Source organism: Tupaia chinensis, unplaced genomic scaffold (genome assembly GCF_000334495.1).
Source record: "Tupaia chinensis unplaced genomic scaffold, TupChi_1.0 Scaffold000489_1, whole genome shotgun sequence".
NCBI classification, from domain to species: domain Eukaryota; kingdom Metazoa; phylum Chordata; class Mammalia; order Scandentia; family Tupaiidae; genus Tupaia; species Tupaia belangeri.
The window spans coordinates 3,170,240-3,195,095 of record NW_006160001.1 but is presented as its reverse complement, the minus strand read 5'-3'; the positions used below and the strand labels follow the sequence as shown (position 1 = coordinate 3,195,095).

At 37.4% G+C, this 24,856-nt stretch overlaps 1 protein-coding gene across 3 annotated transcripts in view; it reads right to left on the bottom strand.

Moving 5' to 3' along the window:
• NUP155 (nucleoporin 155) overlaps positions 1–24,856 on the bottom strand; it is a 63,951-nt gene that overhangs the window by 1,760 nt on the left and 37,335 nt on the right. For 2 of the 3 annotated variants that reach the window (XM_006156314.3, XM_027774877.1), the window contains 15 exons: positions 24,355–24,470; positions 22,095–22,192; positions 19,413–19,543; positions 16,690–16,881; positions 15,884–16,022; positions 14,550–14,685; positions 12,574–12,727; positions 12,267–12,371; positions 11,002–11,156; positions 9,448–9,577; positions 7,910–8,023; positions 6,825–6,945; positions 3,666–3,776; positions 2,249–2,385; positions 358–464 (listed from right to left, as the gene is read on the bottom strand). In XM_006156314.3, the coding sequence (XP_006156376.1) occupies positions 358–464; positions 2,249–2,385; positions 3,666–3,776; positions 6,825–6,945; positions 7,910–8,023; positions 9,448–9,577; positions 11,002–11,156; positions 12,267–12,371; positions 12,574–12,727; positions 14,550–14,685; positions 15,884–16,022; positions 16,690–16,881; positions 19,413–19,543; positions 22,095–22,192; positions 24,355–24,470 (1,946 nt within the window). Of the gene's footprint in view, positions 1–357; positions 465–2,248; positions 2,386–3,665; positions 3,777–6,824; positions 6,946–7,909; positions 8,024–9,447; positions 9,578–11,001; positions 11,157–12,266; positions 12,372–12,573; positions 12,728–14,549; positions 14,686–15,883; positions 16,023–16,689; positions 16,882–19,412; positions 19,544–22,094; positions 22,193–24,354; positions 24,471–24,856 lie in introns of those variants that run through there. The other variant, XR_003550661.1, reaches the window with a different exon arrangement.

Genomic DNA, 24,856 nt, shown 5'->3' with positions numbered 1-24,856 from the left:
AAAAACCCATAAAAAAAAAAAAAAAAAAAAAAAAAAAAAGACTATCCCTTGAAATGGCCAATAACAACACAAAGACCTAAGTGAAATGTTTTGGTCCTAGGTCACTAATCCAAAGCAGGAGTTTAGAAGTGATTAATAAATTATTAAACAGGATTTAAAACAAAGGTTGAAAAATGGAAAAAATTCCTACCTTTCATATATGATTTATAACAGTTATTGCTAATGTTCACCAGAGCTTAAATCCTTATTCTTTATAATCCTCATATTCTTTTGATTCTCTCTGAATGTGTTACCCAGATATCTATCAGAAGCACTTAAAAAGCTCCTGCTAGAATACTATATTTAATTCATAGTTACCTCTCACAATTTAAAACTTGGCTAGGATTCTCAACGTATCTTGTCAATAGTACATGTATACAATCCAAAAGGTGCAGTGGCTTCTTCATTCTGCTCCAGAATGGATCCTACAGAGAAATATCATTACAAGTTGTTATGCAAAATATGTTAATTAATTTTTCAATCATTTATGTAAATTAAAGTGGTCATCAGGGTCCAAGCATAATTTTTTTTTGAGAGGTTTGTGCTATAGGGTGCATATGCTCGCCAGAAAGACAGAGAGAGACAGAGAGAGAGAGAAAGCAAGAAATCACCCACCAGGAGGGATGGCCATGCCACAATCCCTTCTCCTCCATTCTCCTCTCGGGATCTTGGGCACGCACGCACGTGCACCCAGTGTGAGTTTAAGCCACCGGGTCCAGGACTCGAACCGCAGTCGGTTACATGGGAGTTCAGTGACAGCCATTACGCTACCTGCTGGTCCCCAAGCATAATTTTGGAAAGCATTAAATATTTTGTGGTTACTAAACTGCGTATCTGTTTATGGTAATAGTTTGAATGACATTAAAAACTGTATTTTGGTATTACTTAGGAGGTATATTGGGACCAGCAGTTGGCGTAATGGCTATATCGCTGGACTCCCATGTAGCCGACCACAGTTCGAGTCCTGGACTTGGTGGCTTAAACTCACGCTCGGCATGTGTGCGTGTGTGCCCAAGATCCTGAGAGGAGAATGAAGGAGAAGGGACTGCAGTGTGGCCGTTCCCCCTGGGGGATGATTTCTCACTTTCTGTCTCTGTCTTTCTGGAGAGCGCACACACCCTATAGCAAAAACTACTCTCCCCCCCCAAAAAAACCCAGAAGGTATACGGTATATCACTCCACTGTGTAGACCATGTAAATGTCCTGCTTAGGAACCTGTGGTAAGAAAAAAAAATCTCTCTTTCTATGGGTTGTGATATCACTTTTACTTTGAATCTATACAGACAGCCTAAGGACATAAAAAGAGACCAAATTAGCAGTCACAGGACCTTTATTCATAGGCCTCACTAGTCAATACTAGCCACATGATGTGAATGGGTTATTTAATGTTGTTTTGCAATGTACGGTGGGTTACTACTACCCACTTATTACCATCACAGGCTTATTGGGAGGCTCAAAAGAAAAACACACATGAAAGTGCTTGTGTAAAGCACTGTATGGTGGTACCATACCAATTTCTGTCTCTCTCACCTTTCCCTCTCTCTCTTAAAGGGGAAAAAATGACAAAATGCATAGTCTGGTAAGGTTCAGTGTGGTGAGAAATGCCTTTAGGCACTGACATTCTAGATGAGGTTACAATAAATAAATACATTATTATTTTATTCTTTTAAAATTTAAAGTAAATGATGATTCTTAACGTAGTGTGTTTTAGGTCACACCTTGGTTTAGCTTATTCTACACCAAGAGTAAAAATATATATATTTATTGGGCCAGCAGGTGGTGTAGTGTTTGAAGTGCTAGACTCCTACATGGCCTGCCATGGTTTGAGTCCCGATGAATTCCAGATCTGGTAGCTTGCTTTCTCACTTTTCCTTTCTCTGTCTCTATCAAAAAAAGAAACAAAACCCCAAAACCAAACCAAAACAAAAAAACACAAACAAAATGAAATGAATCTTTTAAAAAAAACTGTTTAATTAAAAAAAGATATATACTTAAAAGATATTCAAAGAGAATTTCATTTTAATCATGACATATAGCAAAACAATTCTCTTACTAGTTACAAAAGCCTAAACTCAACTAATAAAGCAAATGTCTGTCACAAGTGCATTAGACTATGTGAAAAGATACTTTACAAACATAATCAACATACCCATTCTCTATCTAGAAAAAGTTACTTTCGTTAAATAATAAAAACAATTTTCTTTCTTACCCGTGATTTGAACAAGTGATCATAAACTTCTAGCAGTCGAGGTAACGGCATTCCAATTTCATGCATCGTCTGTATTACAAAGCCCACATCCCAATTCAAAGTACAAACTTGCTGCTCTAAGAACTGTACAATAAAATCTAGAGAGGAACAAATATCAGAAATTAGGATATTTATTTTTGCTATAAGGTGTGTGTGCTTGTCAGAGAAAAAGAGAGAGGGAGAGAGAAAGAGAAGGAAAATCAGAAAGCACTCCCTAGGGGGAACAGCCAGCCTGCAATCCCTTCTCCTTCACTCCTCTTAGAATTTTAGGTACACAGGGACCAGCAGTTAGCGTAATGGCTATGTTGCTGGACTCCCATGTAGTCGATCACGGTTCGCATCCTGGACCCGGTGGCTTAAAACTCACGCTGGGCGCATGTGCATGCGTGTGTGCGTGCGTGTCCAAGATCCTGAGAGGAGAACGGAGAAGGGATTGCGGCATGGCCATCCCCACTGGGGGGTGATTTCTCGCTTTCTGTCTCTCTATCTCCCTCTGTCTGGCAAGCGCACGTGCCCTATAGCGAAAAACCTCTCCAAAAAAAAAAAAAGAAAGAATTTTAGGACACATACACCCAGGATGTTCCTCCTCATTTATTTCTGTTATTCTCTATTTTTAACATTTAATTTTATTTATTTAATTTTTAAAAAAGAATTATTTTTATTTAACTTTATTTATTATTAATATTATTATTATTTTTCAGTTTGATCAGAGAGAGAGAGAGAGAAAGTGAGAAAGCAAGCTACCAGGTCTGAGACTTGAACCGTGGTCGGCCATGTGGGAGTCCAGTGCCTTTAACCACCACGCCACTTGCCAGCCCCTATTTAATTATTTTGATTTGACCAGAGAGGGACAGAGAGAGAGAGAGAGAGCGAGAGAGAGAGAGAAAGCCACCAGCCACTAGGTCCAGGACTCAAACTACAGCTGGCCATGTAGGAGTCCAGAGCCCTTAACCACCATGCCACCTGCCTGTCGCCAAAGAATTTTAAGACAACTATTTGCTATTTTTTTTTTAAAAGCCCTCATTAGAGTGTTAACTGCATCAGTTGTAGATTACTCACGTACAAGAACATTGGACATTTCTCTTTTCTCTTCACAAATTCATAGTCAATCAGTATAACCCTAAGATGGCTATATAAACTCTGAACAGTTAGTCAGAGAAGGTTTCATAATCAACTAATCATCGACAAAATCTATTATTCTTCGCAGGGAGACAGTCTTTCTCTGGGGAAGCAGAATTAAACTGCTGAGCTAAGAGTGAGAAAAACTCTTTAGTTCACTCTGAAGATCATTATTTTTCTGTGCCAATGAAGAAAACTATCAAAATAGATAATAAAGCATCTAATCATAGATAATGAAGAACCTAAGGTTACTGCTTACCTAAAGGAAAGAAGCGAGGTGTGCCAGCATAGATTTTGCCAAGGAGGACAATCTTGAGACTAAGAGCATTCATTCTATCTGGGGAACTCAATGTGACACTCTCATTCAATTCTGTAAAAAGGAGACATGTCATTAGAAACCCAAACTATTATTATTATTATTATTTTCCTATTAGGGTACAAGTGCTCACTGGAAAGAGAGAGAGAGAGAGACAGAAAGCAAGAAGTCACCCCCCCAGGGGAGATGGCCACGCTACAATCACTTTTCCTCCATTCTCCTGTTGGAATTTTGAGCATTCACGCACATGCACCCAGTGTGTGTTTCAAGCTGATGGGTCCAGAACTTGAACTGCAGTAGACTACGTGGGAGTCCAGTGATGTAACCATTATGCCATCTGCTGGTCCCAGAATCCCAAATTATTTTTAATGTGAAAGGTTTACATGGGCTATTTTAAAAAAATAATTATTTATTTTATTTATTATTATTTTTACTTGACCAGAGAGAATAAGAGAGAGAAAGAGAGAAAGAGAATAGGAAAGGAGAAAACAAGCCACCAGGTCCAAGACTCAAACCATAGTCAGCAATGTGAGTTCAGCACCTTGACCACTGTGCCACCTGCCGGCCCCAAGGGGCTACTGTTTTAAGATTGAAAATACTGGGGCCATCATATAGTGTGGTGGTTAAAGGCAATGAATTCCCACGTAGCTGACCACAGTTTGAGTCCTGGACCTGGCAGGTTGCTTTCTCACTTTCCCCTCCTCTCTGCTCTGTCTGGTCAAATTAAAAAAATAATGATTACAAATGGAATGAAATAAATAAATTATTATATTTTTAAAAATAATCATTTTACTTAACTTTAGTTATTCATTTTAATTTGACCAGATAGGGACAGAGTAAGAGAGAGAGAAAGAGACAGAGAGGAAAAGAGAAAGCAAGCTGCCAGGTCCGGGACTTAAACCACTATCAGCCATGTGGGAGTCCAGTGCCCTCAACCATCACAACACCTGCCGGCCCCAATAAATAGATAATTCTTTTAAAAAAAGACCAATTGGGACCAGCAGTTAACATAATGGCTATGTCGCTGAACTCCCACGTAGTCGACCACGGTTCGAGTCCCGGACCCGGTGGCTTAAAATTTATGCCGGGCGCGTGTGCATGCGTGCCCAAGATCCCAAGAGGAGAATGGAGGAGAAGGGATTGCAGCATGGCCATCCCCCCTGGGGGGTGATTTCTCACTTTTTATCTCTTTGTCTGTCTGGCGAGCGCACATGCCCTATAGCAAAAACCTCTCAAAAACAAAAACAGGGAACCAGCAGTTAGCGTAATGGCTATGTTGCTGGACTCCCACGTAGTCGACCGCGGTTCGTGTCCTGGACCCGGTGGCTTAAAACTCACGCTGGGCGCGTTTTATTATTATTAAACTTGTTTTCTCTCTTCTCCACCTTTCATCACTTACCCACCACAAATTCATGTACTTGGTCCTCTTATTAATAAGGAAAGGTGCTGATAAAATTATTCCAAAAGAGTCTCTATGTAATCTCTTTTAGGAAAAACAACAACAACAACAAAAAAAAAAACAAAACCAAAACCAAAAACCAATTTGGGGAAAAAAAAATATATATATACACATGTATATTTATGAAAGCAGAAATTAATGACAATATTAAAATTAACGACGATAACATGTATGATTAAGCCACTATGCAGTATATTTTGGATGGGAAATTATATTTTGTATGCTGTGACAATGCTCAGGGAATGAATGTAAATTAATTAATTAATTTAAAATGTTTCAGAAGAAAATTAAAAAAAAAAAAGATTCAAAGTACCGTAGAACTGATATTCAGATTAACATCATTAGCAGGCTGTGTTTCTTTTAGTGTCTTACTTATTTCTTTTAGTGTCTTATCTCTTACAATGGTACTGGTTATGAAATTTGAGAGAAATGTCTCTATCTTTCATCAGATAGCACAAATCGTTAAAAACAACCCCTCACCACAGGCCATACTTTTTCTTTCTTTTAAATAAGTATCTATTTAATTTAATTATTATTATTGTTATTTTAATTCCTCAGTGAGAGAAAGTGAGAAAGCAAGTCACCAGGTCTGGGACTTAAACTGCAGTCAGCTATGTGGGAGTCCAGTGGCTTAACTACCACCCACTTGCTGGTCTACCTCTCTCTCTTTTCTTTGTCTCTTACATTTCCTCCTTATTCTTTTTCTTTCCTCACATTTTGATATTTTGATTTTTTGATTTACATTCAATCATCGCACATTTCTATAGCACAGGATGTGGTTTTCTAAGTACACACAGACTATGTGACAATCATATCAAAGACATTACCATTTTTCTTCTTCAGTAGAGAACTTTACATTCTTCTGTCTGCTACATGTTTCTTCCCTTTGCCCCTCTCACTCTTTCTCTACCATCCACTCCCCTCCCTTACAGATAAGGTATTTACACTTCTCTTCTTTGCTATCATATTGTTGGATCTTTCCATTTTTGTCACAGAGTACAGACATTCACTATATATTGAGCAGGGATAAAGTGCTTGTCTTTCAAAGTCTGGCTTACTTCACTTGGCATTAAATCTTCTAATTCATCCACTCTGAGACAAGTAACAGTGTCTCATTGTCCCAGTGGATGAGTAGTATATTCCATACTATATATATGCCACAATTTTTCAACCCAGTCATTAGTTCTTAGGTACTTAGGCTGATTTCATGTCTTTGCAATTGTGAATAATATTGCAATAAATATGGACATGCAGTGTCTTTCTAACTGAGTGCTTTCTTATCTCTTGGGTAATTACCAAAGAGTAGGATTTTTGGCTCATATGATAATTCTATTTGTATATCTCTAAGGAATCTCATTGTTTTCCACACTGGCTATATCAATTTATCAATTTACATTCCCACCAATATGTAAGGGTTCCCTTTTAAAACCACACATTCTTTTCACTAAATGTCCTCCTAATTATTCATTAGGGTCATTCTCCATATGATCATCCTTTATCATACACAGGTGTCCACTACTTATATTCTACTTAAGGATACATAATTCTCACAAACTGTAGATATACTAGCTACTAGAAACTTGCATTCCTCTACCAAGCCACTAAATGATGTTATCTTAATATACTTAGAGTTGAACACTTACCTTTCTCTATGATATCTTGCCAAAGTGTCTGCACCAATACAGGGTCTGAATAACCAGCACAATGAATTATTGCAAGTTTACACTCTGCAAGCTTAAATGGGTCTGCAAATTCCCCATAAAGCTGTGGGAGAAAAATCCAAACTTAAACATCCAATCACAGAGATACAATCAGAGATTAATAGTGAAAATATTTACTGAAAATCAAACATAACCAAAGATTTAAGTTTCTAAAATATAATAAAAAGATGTGATGATGTACAGCTGGTCGTAACTGCAGGATAAAAATGATGAATGCCTAATCATTCAAAGAGATTTCAGCTTATGTACCTTTTTTTCTTGGTTGGAATGCTACAGTGATTCTTTTAGAATTAATGCTGTATAAATACGGGATTAAAAAATCATGAGAATACTGACAAATCTCAGGGTGTTTTGGGGGAACTTGGAATCATGCCAAGAGTAACTAACTAAAGAGGAAGGAACCGCTCAGAAGGGTACTGAGTGAGAGGTGTGGAGAGTTAAGCAAAGTAACCTGTTTCAGTTACAATTTCCAAGACAAGAAGCAAAGCCATATATTAAACTGTTTTAGCTAAGCTACTGGCTTAGCCTTCTCTCAGAGTCAGATGCAGCAGCAGTGGTCGGTCAGCCTAAAGACAGGCTGCCAAAGACAGTTTATCTCACTTTGTAGAGATAGATTATAATCTTTCCCATGAGACAAAAAAATGTAAAACAAACAAGGAATTTCTATCAATATTAGGTAAGGTGACCTCTAGGCAAATTTCAGTTGCTTTTTTTTTTGGGTCAGAAGACAAGTGTGGCTCAGTAGAAAGTGAGAGAAGAGCGAGAGAGTAAGAGAGAGAGAGAGGGAGAGAGAGAAAGAAAGAGAGAGCACTCCCCCACCATGGGGCATGGTCATGCAATTCTTTTCTCTATTCCTTCCTTCTTTTGGTATTTTGGGTATGCACACTTGTGCCCAGAGTGTATTTCAGGTTGCTGGGGCTGGGATGTGAACTGTGATTGGCTATCTGGGACTCATCTCCCTTTAACCATTGAGCTAGGAAGTTGGTCCTCACTCAATTTTTTATTACCTTAGTTATGTCCATTAGCTCAGAATCCAGCTGAGAAATTGCATCCTGTACAGAAGAATGATGGGAATATTGTCTTTGTAGTGTCTCTTGTATCTGAAGTTGGATCCTGGCAACCTAGTTTGGACAGAAATAGGACATCTTAATTTATTTAAGATAAATCAATAGTTACTCAAAGGAATGACTCTTAGTATCTGATTTTAAGCTTACTAAAATTAAAATAAAAATATATAAAAGACCTCTATCATAACTGACTTTCATCATTGGAACAGATTTCATATCAACATAATAGGCTTCACAAGAAGTACAGCCAACAGCCTTAGCTACCCACCAATACTGATACCTCTCATGACAGTGGCCAGACAGATGGTTAGATTATGCATCCCAGTGCCCTTTACAGAGTGGTATAGCTACATGACTAAATTCTCTTAAAAGGAATGTGAGTGGAAAAATAAACATATGACTCTCTTAAAAGGAATGTGAGTGGAAAAATAAAGTATGTGACTTTAGCCTTGTGATTTTTAACACAATGAATGTGTTGCTTACATGTTTTTTTCCCTTGCCTCCCAACAGAAGATAAAACAAAGCTCTAAGAAATGGTAGCACCAAAAACAGAACTTGGGTCCCTCAATCAAGCATGTGAAAATATCAGGAACAGGGGATGGCAAGTGGTGTGGTGATTGGGGTTGCTAGATTCCCACATGACCAACTGTGGTTTAAGTCCCAGTCCCAGCGGCTTGCTTTCACACTTTATCTCTCTGGTCAAATTAAAAGAATAATAATAATAATAATAATAATAAGTTAAATAAAATAATTCTTTTTTTTTTTTTTGAGAGAGGTGTTTGCTATAGGGCACATGCACTCGCCAGAGATAGACAAACAGAAAGTGAGAAATCATCCCCAAAAGGGGATGGCCATACTGTAATCCCTTCTCCTCCAATCTCCTCTTGAGATTTTGGGCATGCACAAACATATGCCTGATGTGAGTTTCAAGTCACTGGGTCCAGGATTCAAACTGTGGTCAACTACGTGGTGGTCCAGCGACAATACCATTGCACCATCTGCTGTTCCCAATAAAATAAAATAAAATAAAAAGCAAGCAAGCAAGCAAAAGGAGCACCCCCTCTGCATTTCTGTGAATAAGAAATAATTGTATTTATGTATTTAGACCATTACATGTTTCTGAGTTTCATAGTTAAGGCAGTTTAGCCTATTCTACTTCGCACATCTACTCATTAGTTTTCAGAATAAACAGTGACTGTGATATAATCCATCTGCTATTGAAACAGCTAGAAAAAGCCTTTACAAATGTCATAGAAAAAACTTCCAAATTATAGCAATATTTTTATGAACCAAGTGCTGGTATCCTTAAAACCTCAAGATTTATTTCTAAATATAAAAGCAAATAAATATATATAGGCAGATGAGACTAGAGTAATAAAAATGACGTCTATAAACACATTATTTACCAGATGGGAGGGTGGACTCACTATGTGACTACTACACGATGTAGACAGAGTTCAAGTATCTTTAGCACTTACTTCCATTTTTTCTTCCAGTTCATGAAGGAATTCACCATCTGCAGCTATTGATGAAATGGCAGTGGAACTCTTGGCACTAAGAATGGCTCGAGCAATGTATTCTAGTCGCTGCTGAAGTGAAATTTCTGTGCTAGGAGGGAAAATCCATTTTTTAGTTACACGTTTTCTTAATGGTCGAAGATACGAAGTATGTTAATTAGGATGTACTATTTTATATCACATGGATATAAAAGGCCATTTAAAACTTAAAACTTTAGGGACCAGCAGTTAGCATAATGGCCATGCCGCTGGACTCCCACGTAGTCGACCGCGGTTCGTGTCCCGGACCTGGTGGTTTAAAACTCACGCCAGGCGTGTGTGCGTGTGTACCCAAGATCCAGAGAGTAGAATGGAGAAGGGATTGTAGCGTGGTTATCCCCCGTGGGGGGTGATTTCTTGCTTTCTATCTCTCTGTCTCTCTGTCTGTCTGGCGAGCGCATGCGTCCTATAGCAAAAAAAAATAAATAAATAAAAAATAAAACAAAACAAAAAACTTAAAACTTGATGTGTTTTTTCCCAAACAAATATAATTATTTTGGATTTCTTTTTTTAAATTTTTTTTTTGTTTTTTGTTTGTTTTTGAGAGGTTTTCTGCTATAGGGTTCGTGTGCTTACGAGAAAGACAGAGAGAAAGAGAGACAGAAAGCGAGAAATCACCCCCCCCAGGGGGGATGGACACACCACAATCCCTTCTCCATTCTCCTCTCAGGATGTTGGGCATGCACGCACATGCACCTGGCGTGAGTTTAAGCCACCGGGTCTGGGACTAGAACTGTGGTTGACTACGTGGGAGTCCAGTGACACAGCCATTACGCTAACGCTGATCCCTGGATTGCTTTTTTTTAAAGAATTGCTTTATTTAATTGTATTCATTGTCATCATTATTATTGTTTTTAATATACCCAGAGAGAGACGGAGAGAGAAAGAGAAAGAAGGTAAGAAAGCAAGCCTTCATGCCTGAGATTCAAACTACAGTCAGCCATTTGGGAGTCCAGTGCCTCAACCACCATGCCATTTGCTGGCCCCTTATTTTGAATTTCTTTCTTTCTTTTTTATTTTAAAGTTATTTTATTTAACTTTATTTATTTATTTATTTTAATTTGATCAGAGAGGGACAGAGTGAGAGAAAGAAAGAGGGAAAGTGAGAAAGCAAGTCACCAGGTTCAGGACTCAAACCATGGTCAGCCATGTGGGAATCCAACGTTCCTACTTTTAAAATTATTAATAGTAATTAATTGTTACTAAGAAATAATCTAAAGATTTAAAGACATACTTTAAAGAAAGGGATTAGAAAGACACTTTGAATAAAGAGGGTTTTATGAATATTTTTTAGTACCTTCCATAGATTATAAAGTATTAAACGGAAAACACAAAGAACTGTAAATTTTACGTGAAAGAAAAAGCAGAAATAACCTAGCTGTACAACCTGAATAAGGTTTAATTTGTGAAATTTGGATGTAACTACATGTAGCGCAGACTTCAATCATTCCTCACAATGCCAGTATTATGCCATACCTATGCAAGTCAGCCAATTTGGACAGCACACGAGCAGCATTACTGAAACTTCTGCTCTTTTCATAATACCTCCAGAGTAAATCCATATAACGTACTTTATTTTGATCAACTTTGGCCATCCGAACTAGATGTGGCTCCAGAAATGGAGATGCAATCTGGAAATTGTACAGTTAAAATTAAAATATTATATTTTTCATATAACAAATACAATATAGATAGCTACAATTGTGCTTTGCTTAATAAAAATAAGGAAAATCATAACCCAACATTAATAAAAAAAGAACAATTTTTCTCATTATAAATAATCTGTTTTACCATAGTTAATGAAATTAAAGTGTTTCCATCCCTGTTCCATTAGGTTGATATAGATAGCTTACTATAAAATTACAACTCTTTTTTTGGGGGGGGGAGAGGTTTTTGCTCTCACCAGAAAGTCAGAGAGATAGGAAGTGAGAAATCACCCCCCCAGGGGGGATGGCCACGCCACAATCCCTTCTCCTCCATTCTTCTCTTGGGATCTTGGGCATGCACAAACACGCGCCTGGCGTGAGTTTAAGCCACTGGATCCAGGACTCGAAGCACAGTCGACTACGTGTGAGTCCAGCGACATAGCCATTAGGCTAACTGCTGGTCCCTAAAATTACCACTCTTGAGGTCAGCAGGTGGCATGGTGGTTAAAGGTGCTGGATTCCCACATGGCCGACCGTGGTTTGAGTCCTGGACCTGGTGGCTTGCTTTCTCACTTTCCCTTTTTCTCTCTCTCTCTGGTCAAATTAAATAATAACAACAACAATAAATGGAAATAAATACATAAATAAATATTTTTCAAAAAGTTACAACTCTTTCAATAAACTTTGAGAACATAGTTATTTATTCCTACATTCTGTGCTCAAAGGTGTACTTGAAATTTTTAAATGGCATGTATACATTTATTGATGGAAATAGTGAGATTTAGGATAGCAAAAGGCCATGTTTGAAGTTACACAGTTAACTTAACAGCAGACTTAGGATGAAGTTCAGGTCTCCTAATTCATAACATAGTGATTTCTACCCCATGATATAAACTGTCCCAATGAGTTTCTAACTAACAAGCTAATTAGAATAGTAGTGCTCTTGGCCTCTTAGGAAGAGATGTCACTTAACAGTAATATTTAATAGTGGGTGTAGGATGAGAAACTGAATTTCTTATAACTGTGTTTATGCTTGAATCACTGAGTTATGATACTTACAAGGTATTGATACTGGAACAAGAAATTGGTTTTTACCTGTAGCAGTTTATCTGCAAGGTCAGCCTGTATTAACCAGTTATAAAGAGCAATACTAAAGAGCTCATCCTTGGAACGTTGAGCCAATTTAAGCATTTGTTCAAACTAGAATAAAGAAAACAGTAAAAATGAGCATAATGAAAGGCAATTCCATAGCCCTACAAAACCCAGTGGTAAGAAATCAAAAATAATTCATGGGAACTTCTACAAGCTATTACTTTCCCAAAAGGTTATGCTACTTACTGCAACCACACAGAACTTCTAAACACAGTTTGTTTTTAGAATGAAACTCTGCTATGTCACTTACATGATGACCTGCTTCTTCATTACTCAGCATATTGGGGTCAGATGACAACACCGGAGGACCAGGTTTTTTGGGTACACTGGGAGACTGAGGAGCAGCCTTGCTTTGATTGACCAGTTCCTGAAGTGTGTCTGTAATGCACTTATAACTGTTTAACCTAAAAAAAGAATAAAACAAGTAATAATTTAAGTAAAAGAGCAACTGGTTTACTTTCTCTTATTTATATACATACAAGAATTTGCAGGCTAATTTTGGAGAACACATGTACATATTTAATAGTAGAAACAATACAAACCATATGTGTTTTCAGTTAGTTTAAGAAGTGTTTGGTTATATATGAAAGGCTACAGTTATAAAAATAAATGTATTAAGAAAAATGCATTTTAGACAGGCTATATATTTCCCTCATGAACAGATACTTTCTCTTCAATAGTTTCTCACAAATTTTTGAACATTTAAAAATCATCCTTGGGGCCAGCAGGTGGTAGAGTGGTTAGGGGTGCCAGCCTCCCACACAGCCAACTGTGGTTTGAGTCCCAGACCTGCCGGTTTGCTTTCTCATTTCCCTCTCTCTCTCATCCTGTCCTTCTCTGGTCAAATTAATTAATTAATTAGTCAATAAATTAATTAAAATAAAAAATCTTTTAAAAATAATTCTTAAAAAAAAAAAATCATTTAGAGCCAGAAGGTGACATGGAGGTTAAGGAGGCTGGATCACACATAGCAGACTCTGTGGTTCAAGTCCTGCTCCTACCAGCTTGAAAATCACACTGGACACGCATGCACATGAGCCCAATGTGAGTGTTAAGCCACCAGGTCCAGGACTTGAACCACGGTGGACTACGTGGGAATCCAGTGACGTAACCATTATGCCATCTGCTGTCCCCACCCCCCAAAACCTTTAAAATAAAATACTACTCTTCACTATGGACCAGAAACTGGGCGAGGTGAGGCAGTGAGAGACTATTTTGTTTTCAATGAGTGATTCCATTTAAAAATGACATTAAGAAGCCAGCTGGTGGCATGGTTATTAAAGTGGCTAGATCCCACATGGCTGACTGCATGGTTCAAGTCTTGGACCTAGAGGTTTGAAAACATGTTAGATACATGTGCACATATGTCCAAAAATCCCAAAAAGAGAATGGAAGAGAAGGTATTGCAGTATGGCCATCCCCACTGGGTGGGGGAGTGTTTTCTCATTTTCCTTCTCTCTGGCTCTCTCTCTCCAGTAAGCTCACAAGCCCTAAAGCAAATTAAAAAAAGAAAAAAGAAAAAAAAAAAAAAAAGACATTGGCAATATCTTTAAAAAAGCCCACACAGGCAGGCTTTAAAACACTTAAGGATTTTTATCAAATCAAAAAAAATTTTTTAAGAATTATTTTTTATTTAACTTTGTTAATTTATTCATCCATTTTAATTTGATCAGAGAGGGACAGAGAGAGAGAAGAGAGAGAGAGAGAGAAGGAAAGTGAGAAAGCAAGCCGCCAGGTCTGGGACTCAAACCATGGTAGGCCATGTGGGAGCCCAGCACCCTTAACCGCTGCACCACCTGCCAGTCCCTTAAATCAAAATTTTGTATGTAGGTTAAATATTATAATCTTGATTCAGATTTTTGATAAAACAAAAACGATATTCATATGAAAACATTTTTCAATTTAGTAAGCATTGTCTTTAAAATATTATTTCTCTAATACTATCAATCAAAACTACACAAAGAGGGACCAGAAGATGGGCTACTGGTTACATTGCTGGACTCCCATGTAGTTACCACAGTTCAAGTCCCAGACCTGATGACTTAAAACTCATTCCAGGTGCATGTATATGCACGCCCCAAATCGAGAGGAGAATGGAGGAGCATGGCCATTCCCCTAGGAGGTGATATCTCACTTTCTGTCTGCCTCTGTCTCTCTAGTGAGAGCTTTTCACAAAGAAAGCATGTATCTATAAAGTTGACAAACTGCTAAAGAAATAAAATTGACCTTTCTTGGAAAGCCTGAAGTCCAACTATATCTTCTTCTGGTTCTCCATGTTTATAGAAATGAAGTCCAAGACCCTGGGGATCTTTTTTCTCTGCAGCAGTAAGAGATAGTTCTACAACACCTTCATAAAAACGCACTAATGGGAAAGAAATGAGACAAGGCTTAAAGCTTATTACTAAGCTCAATATTTTTTCCTTTAGCTAGCATATAAAAATACTCAGTGAAGTTCTGTCTCTATTACAGATTAGTCACCCTAGTGACAATATTATAAAATATTTTTGATGAGTCTACTAAATAAAAAGGCTTACAATGCCTACCAGGTAGCTTTTAAATATAGTTCCTTCACTAAAATTTTTTTTCATATTTGGGGCCAGCAGGTGGCATAGTGATTAAGGGCACTGGACGCTCAGTGGTCAACAGCAGTTTGAATCTTAGACCTGGCGGCCAAAACTGACGCCAGGCACGTGTGTGCATGCCCAAAATCCAGAGGGGAGATGGAGAAGGGATTGCGGTGTGGCCACCCTCCTTAGGGGTAATTTCTTGCTTTACGTTTCTCTGTCTCTTTGGTGAGCGCACGTACCCTAAAACAAAACTCTGTAAAAAAAAAGTATATATATTCATACTTAAAACAACAAAAAAGTTATTAAAACAGGTTTCAGTTCCTGTTGGGGAAGAAAAAATCTTGGGACAATAGACAATAACTAATAGTTATTGTCTTCACGTTATGTTAGATTTGATTTAAAACAATTTTAGGGGCTAAACTGTGGCGTGGCAATAAAACACAACGTTCTATGAGGCTGACCCACACAGGAAGATTGTGAGTTCACATCAAGTGACCTCTCTGAGTACACCAGACATCTGCATGAGATGGGGCTGGCTGTGGCTGGGATGGATAGCAGTATGAAGATTGTACTAGAGATGCTGTCTCTGTCTTTTATGCATGAAGGAAACAAAGAAAAACTTAAAAAGCAATTTTAAAGAAAAGTAATACTTTAAAAATTAGTCAAAAAATGTTAAAAAACAAGTTAAAGGTAACAAAGAAAACAGTCTATTATATCTAGTAGTTTAACTGGACAAACACTGAAACTCCAATGTGAAAAACTGATATATCTCAAGATATAAATACAGTACTACAGTTTGTACAGAGATGAATATAGTCATCAAATACTGAAACACAGAGAATGAATTTCTCATGTCATATCACTTGGGCCACTGATGGACGTTATAGGAAGATCTGTCTCTGGGAAAAGTCTCTTCATCATTACTTTGCTTTTTATTCACACACTGTCATTTGTTAGTGAAGTAAAAGATACAAAGAACACCTTGCTTCTCACCTTGTCTATACTGAGCACAAACATTGGAAAGGTCCACTTGACTGCTGATTTTCTGATATTCCTTTAACGATTCTCTTAACATTCTTTCTTTTTCAGTTTTATTTTGAACTTGTCGGGAACGCTGGAGAAGCTCATTTGCCTAGGAGAGATGACAGGAACTTAAAAACATAAAACAGTCAGATGATGCTGTCAATATAAGTTTTAGTCTATGTCTAAATATATATGTGGTTTATTACCATTAAAAATAAAAACAACTCTACAAACTTACTTCTTCTTAATCTTAGGCAGAAAAGGTTTTGACCAAAAAATTCTAGCTAGTCTTATTTCCTCTCACAAATATGTTAAGCAAGATAGCTTTTGACTGGTAAATCTCTTCCCTAGTCAATACATTACTGGTCAGCAGGCAGTCCGTATGATACTGATTTATTATTTTTTTCCACCTGTAGGAAAGGATCAATAAAAATGGCCCCATTAACTCTAATTCATTACAGATTTACTTAAAGTTTTAGTGATTTTCCTTAATTTCTATATTTAGTTAAATTTTTTAACTTCTAACCTTTTATTAAGAAAAGGCCTAAAAATATTATCAATGATTATGAAAAACTTGAAAGAATATATGTGGAATTTAAGAAATCATGTATTTCCAGTTATTCCTTAAATAAGATTTGTGAGGCTGGGAGAGGGTAAGGGATATACTCAAGGTAACACATAAGTGAAGAGATATTTCTGAGTCACACATTAGTGAGATTTTCACAGTACCATGAAACCTCCTATAAGAAATACTGAAATAGGTAACAAAGTGATACCTTAGAACAAACTGCATCATCAGTGCTATACAGAAGTGGGCAGATATCCTGTAAATGCAAACTAATGCCATCAACAGCAGCATTATCTCTGATGTAGCAGTTGATAAGAGAAGCAATTAATGCCCCGGTTAGTTCTTTGTCTCTGATCACCAAATCTTTAAAGGTGGTGATCTTCAGCTGCTCTTGAAATTCCTAAGAGTAAAACAGAAAATGGACATTTGAGGAATAGACATTCACACAAAATGAAATTTCTTTAATAACTTAAAAAAAACCTCAGCACTAATAGATCCTGTAATTCCAAAAAGAAAACATACCAGGCTATAAAATACATTTTTACAAACTTGCATAAAACCATATACAACTGGAAAATAACCCATAGTAGGTCTAGCTCAAACATCTAATTTTTCTTAAAAAAATTATTGTATTTAACTTTATTTATTTTAATTTGACCAAGGAGGGACAGAGTAAGAGAGAGAGAGAGAGAGAGAAAACAAGCCTCCAGGCTCAGTACTCGAACCGTGGTTGGCCATGTGTGAGTCCAGCGCCCTCAACCACCACGCCACCTGGCTGGCCCCTCAAACATCTCATTTTATAAATGATGACAGTAAAACCCAGGTAAAGTGAAAATTAAGAATTGGGTTTCTTAACTCTGGATATAACCAGGAGAGAACAATGAATTGGCTACATTAAAAAAAAATGATGAACTTATATTTTATTAATCCTAAATAATATTAAAATTTTATTATTTAAGGCTTTTTTTGGGTCCACTTTTCACAAATCTGGCGGTTACATTTGAAGTCTAAAGAAGTAAAATTATTTATGCCACAGTAAAATATTCTGTTCAGTGATTTCAATACTACTTTCTTTTCCCCTAAATTTTAGCAAATACCCAAACTTTATTTAAATTTTTAAAAATTTCTTCTTTATTTGTTATTTCCCAGAATCCCAAGAAGAAAATGGAGGGAGAAGGGACTGTGGCATGGCCAGCCTCGATAGAAAACACTTTCTCACTTTCTCTCTCTAAAGCACACACACCCTTACCTAAATTATATTTATCCCATAACAAAACTCATAATCATTATCCTCTCTGGCATGGAAAACAGTTATAGGAAAATTTACTCAAAAGTCAAGAATTAAGCTGATCCTACTGCCTATAGGTTAAGGGGGCCAGATCCCACAAGACCGACCATAAGGTTTGAATCCTGTCCCCAGCAAAAGGAAGACACACTAAGAATGTGTGTTTATGCTCCAAATCCTGACAGAATAGAGAATAAAGAATGGAATGCAGCATGACCACACCCCACTGGAGTGCTTTCACCTTCTCCCTCTCCTTCTGGCAAGCACGCATGCCTTTTATCAAATTAAGAAGAAAAAAGTTAAGAGTTAAGCATTTCATGACACAGGTTGGAATAGATTATGCTCATAGACAGGGCTTCTTGTGATGCTAAGGTCACATGGGAGGCGAGGATTTAATTTCTGGTCCACATAAAAGCCAGGTGTGGTGGCAGGTACCTATTGTCCTATCTGATTAGGGAAGCTAAGGCAAGAGGGAGGGTTCAGCATAGCAAGAGATTTGTTCTATGTTAACAAAACAGAAAGAACAAAAAATTGTAAGCATTTCAGGGTGATCAAATAGCCTAGAGGATAAGCAATAACCTTTTAACCTTTTTTTTTTTTTTTTAAAGTTTTTGCTATAAGGCATGTGTGCTTACCAGACACACAGAGAGGGCAATCAAGAGTGAGACATCACCCCACTCCCTCCCCCAAAGGGACTGGGGTGCAATACCTTCTCCATTCTCCTCTCCGGATTTTGGGCAGGCACACATAAGGTGCCTGGTGTTCAGTGGGCCATGGGAGTCCAGTGCCTTAAACACTATGACACCTGCTGGCCCTGGATTTCAAAATTTTTTGCACCAAAATAAGCTTGTACTTTAATGTCACTTTTCCACGAACTTTTTAAAGTCCCCCTCTATATATTTATATATATTTCTCTCTCTATATATATCTATATATATTTCTTTAAGAGTGAAGAGAGATGATTTTTATCAGTTTCCCAAAGAGATATTAGCCCAAATAATGTTACAATCTAATGTTTAAAAAAATTACATTATTGGGGGATCAGCAGAAGACATAGCAGTGAAGTCATTGAACCCCCACATGGTCGACCTTGGTTTGAGTCCTGGACCTGTGGCTTGAAAATCATGCCAGGTACATGTGCATGTGTGCCTAAGATCCCATGAGGAGAATTGAAGAGAAGGGATAGTGGTGTGGTCATCCCCCATGATGCACCTAACGAAACCTAACGAAAATACACCATTGGTAAAGATTTCATTCACATACCACATAAAGTCCTCATACACTGTAAAAACTTGTGGCTCTGACAATAACACACTTCTGTGCAATCTTCCTTTAACCTACTACTAACTTTATCTTAACTTAAATTTTTACAAAATAATGCCCTCTCAAGCCCAAGTGTGAACCTCATGTAAGAGAAAATAAATTTAGTATTGCCAGCATTATCTTTTTAAAAAAAGAATTATTTGACTGACTGACTGATTTTAATTGGACCAGAGTGGGACAGAGTGAGACAGAGAGAGGGAAAATGAGAAAGCAAACCTCCAGGTCTGGGACTCGAACTGCAATCAGCCATGTGGGAGTCCAGCACCCTTAACCACCATGCCACCTGCTAGCCCCAATGGTATGATATTTTAATAAAATCCTACCTTCTGAAGTTCTCCTACAATGACAGTGAATTGATGTTCACAAAGAAGCTTCCACAAAGCCAGAGCTTGATAGGATTTTCGAATCAGCTGCTGAATTGCCTGAAGTGAAACTTTTTCACTCAATTGAGCCTCTAATAACAAAACACAACTAATCAAATTCGATAAAAGGGCAAGGATAAGATGCTTCTTTGACAATGAATGAAGACTACAGTTAACAGTGAAATCCCTATTGTTTTTCCTTCCTTCATCTTAGGCAACCAAGATCATTGGGTGTGATATTCTTGCCTTTATTCTTACTATATGTATAAATATTTCTGTATTATGTATATAAACAATCAATGAAAATACAGTTCCAACACCATTGTTTTTTCCGCCTCGTTGAATTTTATAGGCTATTCATACTGGTAAATATAAATCTAGTATTGATTTTAACTGCTCAGCATTCCATCATGTAAGTATATTACGACTTGGCTCATTTTCCACCTGAAGGATATTTAGATTGTTCCTACAATAAATATCCTTAAATAAGGTTTCCTGAAAAGCCTAATCAAGTTTCTCCAGGAAGGAGGTTCTCAAATCTGCACTGGCAGGTCACAAAATCAGTACAATTGGTCATGACAGCTTTTTTTCTCCCAGTCTAAATAGGAAATAGAATAGATTAAAAAGAAGAAAGATTAGAGTGTGAAACAAGTAGATTATTCCATAAAATCATTTCAGTTAGGGACCAGCAGTTAGCATAATGGCTATGTCGCTGGGCTCCCACATAGGCGACCGCAGTTCGAGTCCTGGACCCGGTAGCTTAAACTCACACTGGGCACATGTGTGTGCGTGCCCAAGATCCCGAGAAGAGAATGGAGGAGAAGGGATTGTGGTGTGGCCATCCCCCCTGGGGGGTGATTTCTCGCTTTCTGTCTCTGTTTGGCAAGCGCATGAGCCCTATAGCAAAAACCTCTCCAAAAAAAAAAAGGAAAAAAAAATCATTTCAGTTATGTGATTAAGAATGCTTTTAAGTATCTGAGTCAGAATAAAGAATGTATTTTTTCCTGTGAGAGAAGTGTGGTTAAAAACTGCGCTAGCATATATAACTAGAAGAGAAACTGTTGGCTTTAAGAAGGCATGTACAGGGCCAAAAGGTGGCATGGAAGGAGGTTAGGGGACGGGATCCAACATGGCTGACTGTGCCGTTTGAGTCCTGATAGCTTGGAAATGTGCCAAGTGTGTGTGTGCGTACCTAAGATCTCACGAGAATGGAGGAAAAGGGACTGTAGCATGGTCATAACCCCCAGAGGATGTTTTCTCACTTTCCCCCACTCTCTTTCTAACAAGCACATGCACTCTATAGGAAAAAAAAAAACGAGTATACGCATTTTCAGCTTTCATTAGGTACTATCAAACTGTTCTTCAAGGCAGTTGATTCAGTGTGGAGGGATAGCAATTTGAATGTTTCCTTTTGTAGAAATCCTCACCAGTGTTTGGTAATGCCAGGCTTAAAGCCTTACTCAAGTATCACTAGCAGTTTTTAAGAGAGAATTTATGAAAAAATGAACAAAAACTGGGGCCAGTAGAAGGAAAGAGAGTAGCTTGGGCCAAAAAGAAATGGTTGAGGCTGGGCCATGGTAGAGTACTAGTCAGTGTTAAAAAAGAATAAAATTCTGAAAAATGCCAAGATGGGGACAAACCTTGAATACTGTATATTAAGTAAAATATGCCAGCAACAAAATGACAAAAATTTGTATGATCATGAATATAAGGTACTAGAGTAGTCAGATTCATAGAGAGAGAAAGTAGAATGATGGGTGCCAACAGTGTGGGATAGTGAGAAAATGAGGAATTTGTTTTATGGGTATAGTATTTCACCATGGGAAGATGAAATAATTCTGGAGATGAACGGTGGTGATGGATACACAACAATGTGAATAAAATAAATACCACTAGACTGTACACTGAAAATACAGTTAAAATGGTAGAGTTTATAGTATATAAACTTTGTATTATAAAATGTCATTTTAGGGACTGGAAGGTGGCATGGTAGTTAAGGTGCTGTGCTTTGAAGTACCGGACTGGTAGCTTGCTTCCTCACTTTCTCTTTCTCTTTGTCTCTGTCTGATCAAATAAAATAATAATAATAATAATAACAAAGTTAAATAAATAATTTAAAAAAAAAAAGTCATTTTAAAACAGGAGTCTATTGGGGCCAGCAGGTGACAAGATGGTTAAGGTGCTAGACTCCCACATGATTGACTATGGTCACAGTCTTGGACTTGGTGGCTTGAAAATCATGCCAGGTGCATGTGCTTGCGCGCCCAAACACCTGGAAGAGAATGCAGAAGGGACTGCGGCATGGCCATCCCTGTTGAGGTGTGATTTCTCACTTTCCCACTCACTCACTCTAACAAGTGCCAGTGTTCTATGGCAAAAAAACAAAAAAAATTGGGGGGAAGGGGTGGGGGGTGGTTTATTATGTTTTTGAGTAGAAGAACAGACAAAACGTATGTGCTAAATGAATTATGTAAATATACGATATTCAGACAGTCCCACTTCTAAAATCATGATGATGATATTTTAATAAAAAACATTTGTGTTATATGAACTTAATATTGCTAAAGCCATTGTTTACTATTCAACTAATAAAATGCTTTACTGGGTCCATGCACATTTAATGGATCAGAAACAACAATTTACCATGTAACTTCCTCTGCAGTTCCTGTTGCATTTGCTGGGTATTTCCATTTTCAGGACGCATGAATCCTATCAGCCTCTGCTGCACTTTGGCAGTAGTACTGAAACAGAAATTGCAGAATGTGTGTGTATGTGTTTTTAACTTTGTTAACATGTAATTCATATACCATACAATTAAATCAGTCATAGTGTACAGTTCAGGTTCTCAAAATACATTCATAAAATTGTGCAACCATCACTATAAGTGCAAGTAACTATGTAAAATGAAAAACTGATGAACACGAAAACCTCTAAGAATTAAAAATATTTTGGGGGCTGGCAACAAAGTGCAGTGCTTAGAGGAGTCAGATTTCACATGGCTGACTGCAGTTCAAAGCCTGGCCATGACAGCTTGAAAAACACATGAGGCACATGTGAATGCATGCCTAAGATTTTGAAAAGAATAGATAGAGGAAAAGGGATTGTGACCAACTATGTTCTGCTTACGGAGTGATCTCTCTTCTCTTTCTTGCTGGTGAGTGTATGCACCTTCTGACAATAAAAATTATTTTTCTCTGAAAAACAATGATCAGATGCTCTGTAAAGTTATTAAGGTTAACTTGAGGGGTCAGTAGGTGGTGTGGTGGTTAAGGATGCTGGACTCCTACATGGCTGACCATGGTGGCTTGCTCTCTCTCTCATCAAATTAAAAATAAACAATTAAACAAACAAACAAATAAATCAATCTTAAAAAAAAGAGAATTATACCATAAGTGCTTGTATATGAATAATAGAATAATCTGTAACTATTACAAAAGATGACCTTTTTCTTTTCATTTGGGATGTTCTGAAATATATACCAAATATAAGCAATGTTACATATAAGTATATATATTCAGATACTATTTTTGCTTTTTTTTTAAAGGAGGTTTTTGCCATAAGATGTGTGCATGCCAGAGAGACAGCCAGAAACAGTGAGAGTGAAACTGATAAATCCCCACCGGGGGGATGGCCATGCCACAATCCCTTTTCATCCTGGGATTTTGGGCACACAAGCACATATGCCTGGTGTCATTTTCAGTTCTGGACTTGAACCGTGGTTGGCCAAGTAGGAATCCAGCAACATAAGCACTACTCCATCTGCTGGCCCTCCTATTTTTGCCTTTAAAGAAATGAATATTTAAGTTTATATTGTCATACTTTCTTAATAATTCTTCAGGGAAGTGAGAGGAATGTTCCTATTTTTATAATTTTAGAATTTCATTTTTAAAAAGTATTCAATTTTATTAAATATTAATTTTTTTAAAGAATTAATTTTATTCATTCACTCATTTATTTTCATTTGACCAGAGAGAGACAGAGAGAGAGAAAGTGAGAAAGCAAGCCACCAGGTCCAGGACTGAAACCATGGCTGGCCAAGCGGGAGTGTCCAGTGCCTTAACCACCACACCACCACTGGTCCCTATTTAATATTATTTTTAAATTTGCTATAGGGCACATGCACTCATCAGAGATGAGAGTGAGAGCAAGAGTGAGAAGGAAAGTGAGAAAGCAAGCCCCCAGGTCTAGAACTTGAACTGTGATCAACTATTTCAAAGTCTAATATCTTAACCACCAGGCCACCTGCTAGCCCCATGATTTTCAACCTGCAGGTCTGGAACTTGAACCGCTGTTAGCCAGGTGGAAATCCAGTGCTGTAACTACCATGCTACCTGGTTCTGAGAGGAATGTTCTTTACAAAAGGTCTATACAACTTTATGGTGTAATTTCCTATTAAAAATGATATTGTTGGGACAAGCAGGTGGCATGGTGGTTAAGGCACTGGACATTCCCTCATGGCCAACCACAGTTAAGAGTCCTGGACCTGGTGGCTTGGTTTCTCACTTTCCCTCCCTCTCTGTGTCTCTTTCTGGTCAAATTAAAAAATAAATGAGTAAATAAATAAAGTTAAATAAATAATTCTTAAAAAAAAAAAAAAAAAAGGTTTTGGGGCCAGCAGGTGGTTTAGTGGTTAAAGCACTGGACTCTCATGTGGTTGACCATGGTTTGAATCCTATACCCAGTGGCTTGAAACTTAATTGTTAGATGAGTGTTCAGGGTTTCTTCTTGGTGAGCTGAAAATGTTCTGGAATTACACATGTTTAAATAACCTTGTGAATATACAAATGTACTGTACAGTTTAGAAGGATTTTATGGTATGTGAATTGTATCTCTACAATAAATAAATAAATAAATAAAGGATGAAAAGAAAAGAATGAATTAAAAAAGCCCTATTTATTCTTACTTTGGATTTCCTAATGGTCCTCCTGCAAACTGGGAGTTTCTGTCTAGGAATTCCTGCAAACCTTTTAGTTCTTGTAGCACTGACTCCAGCAGCTGGCAGGGAACACTACTTTCAATCTGTAATAAAGGAAGATTTTTCAAAAGTTTAAAAGTACTGAAAAAGTGTATGTATAAAAAAATACTCTGTATAGCTATATTGAATATTAATAGTTCTGATCTTGAGGTGCTCTACCTTTGTAAACAATAAAGTTATTTCTATATTAATTCACACTTGTTGACCAAAACAAAGGACTAAATATTTATATCTCTCCTCTCGTACTCAAATGTGGTAAACATATTTGAGTTAGCCACATTAGGCACATTTTTCTATGCAAAAATGGGTCATGACTTTCTTGACTCAATCATTTACATCCAGTAAAAAGTACAAATATTTTAGTAACCATTTTGATTATGTTTTACATTTTTCTACAATAACTACCTGAACCATAATTTAGAGTATTTCT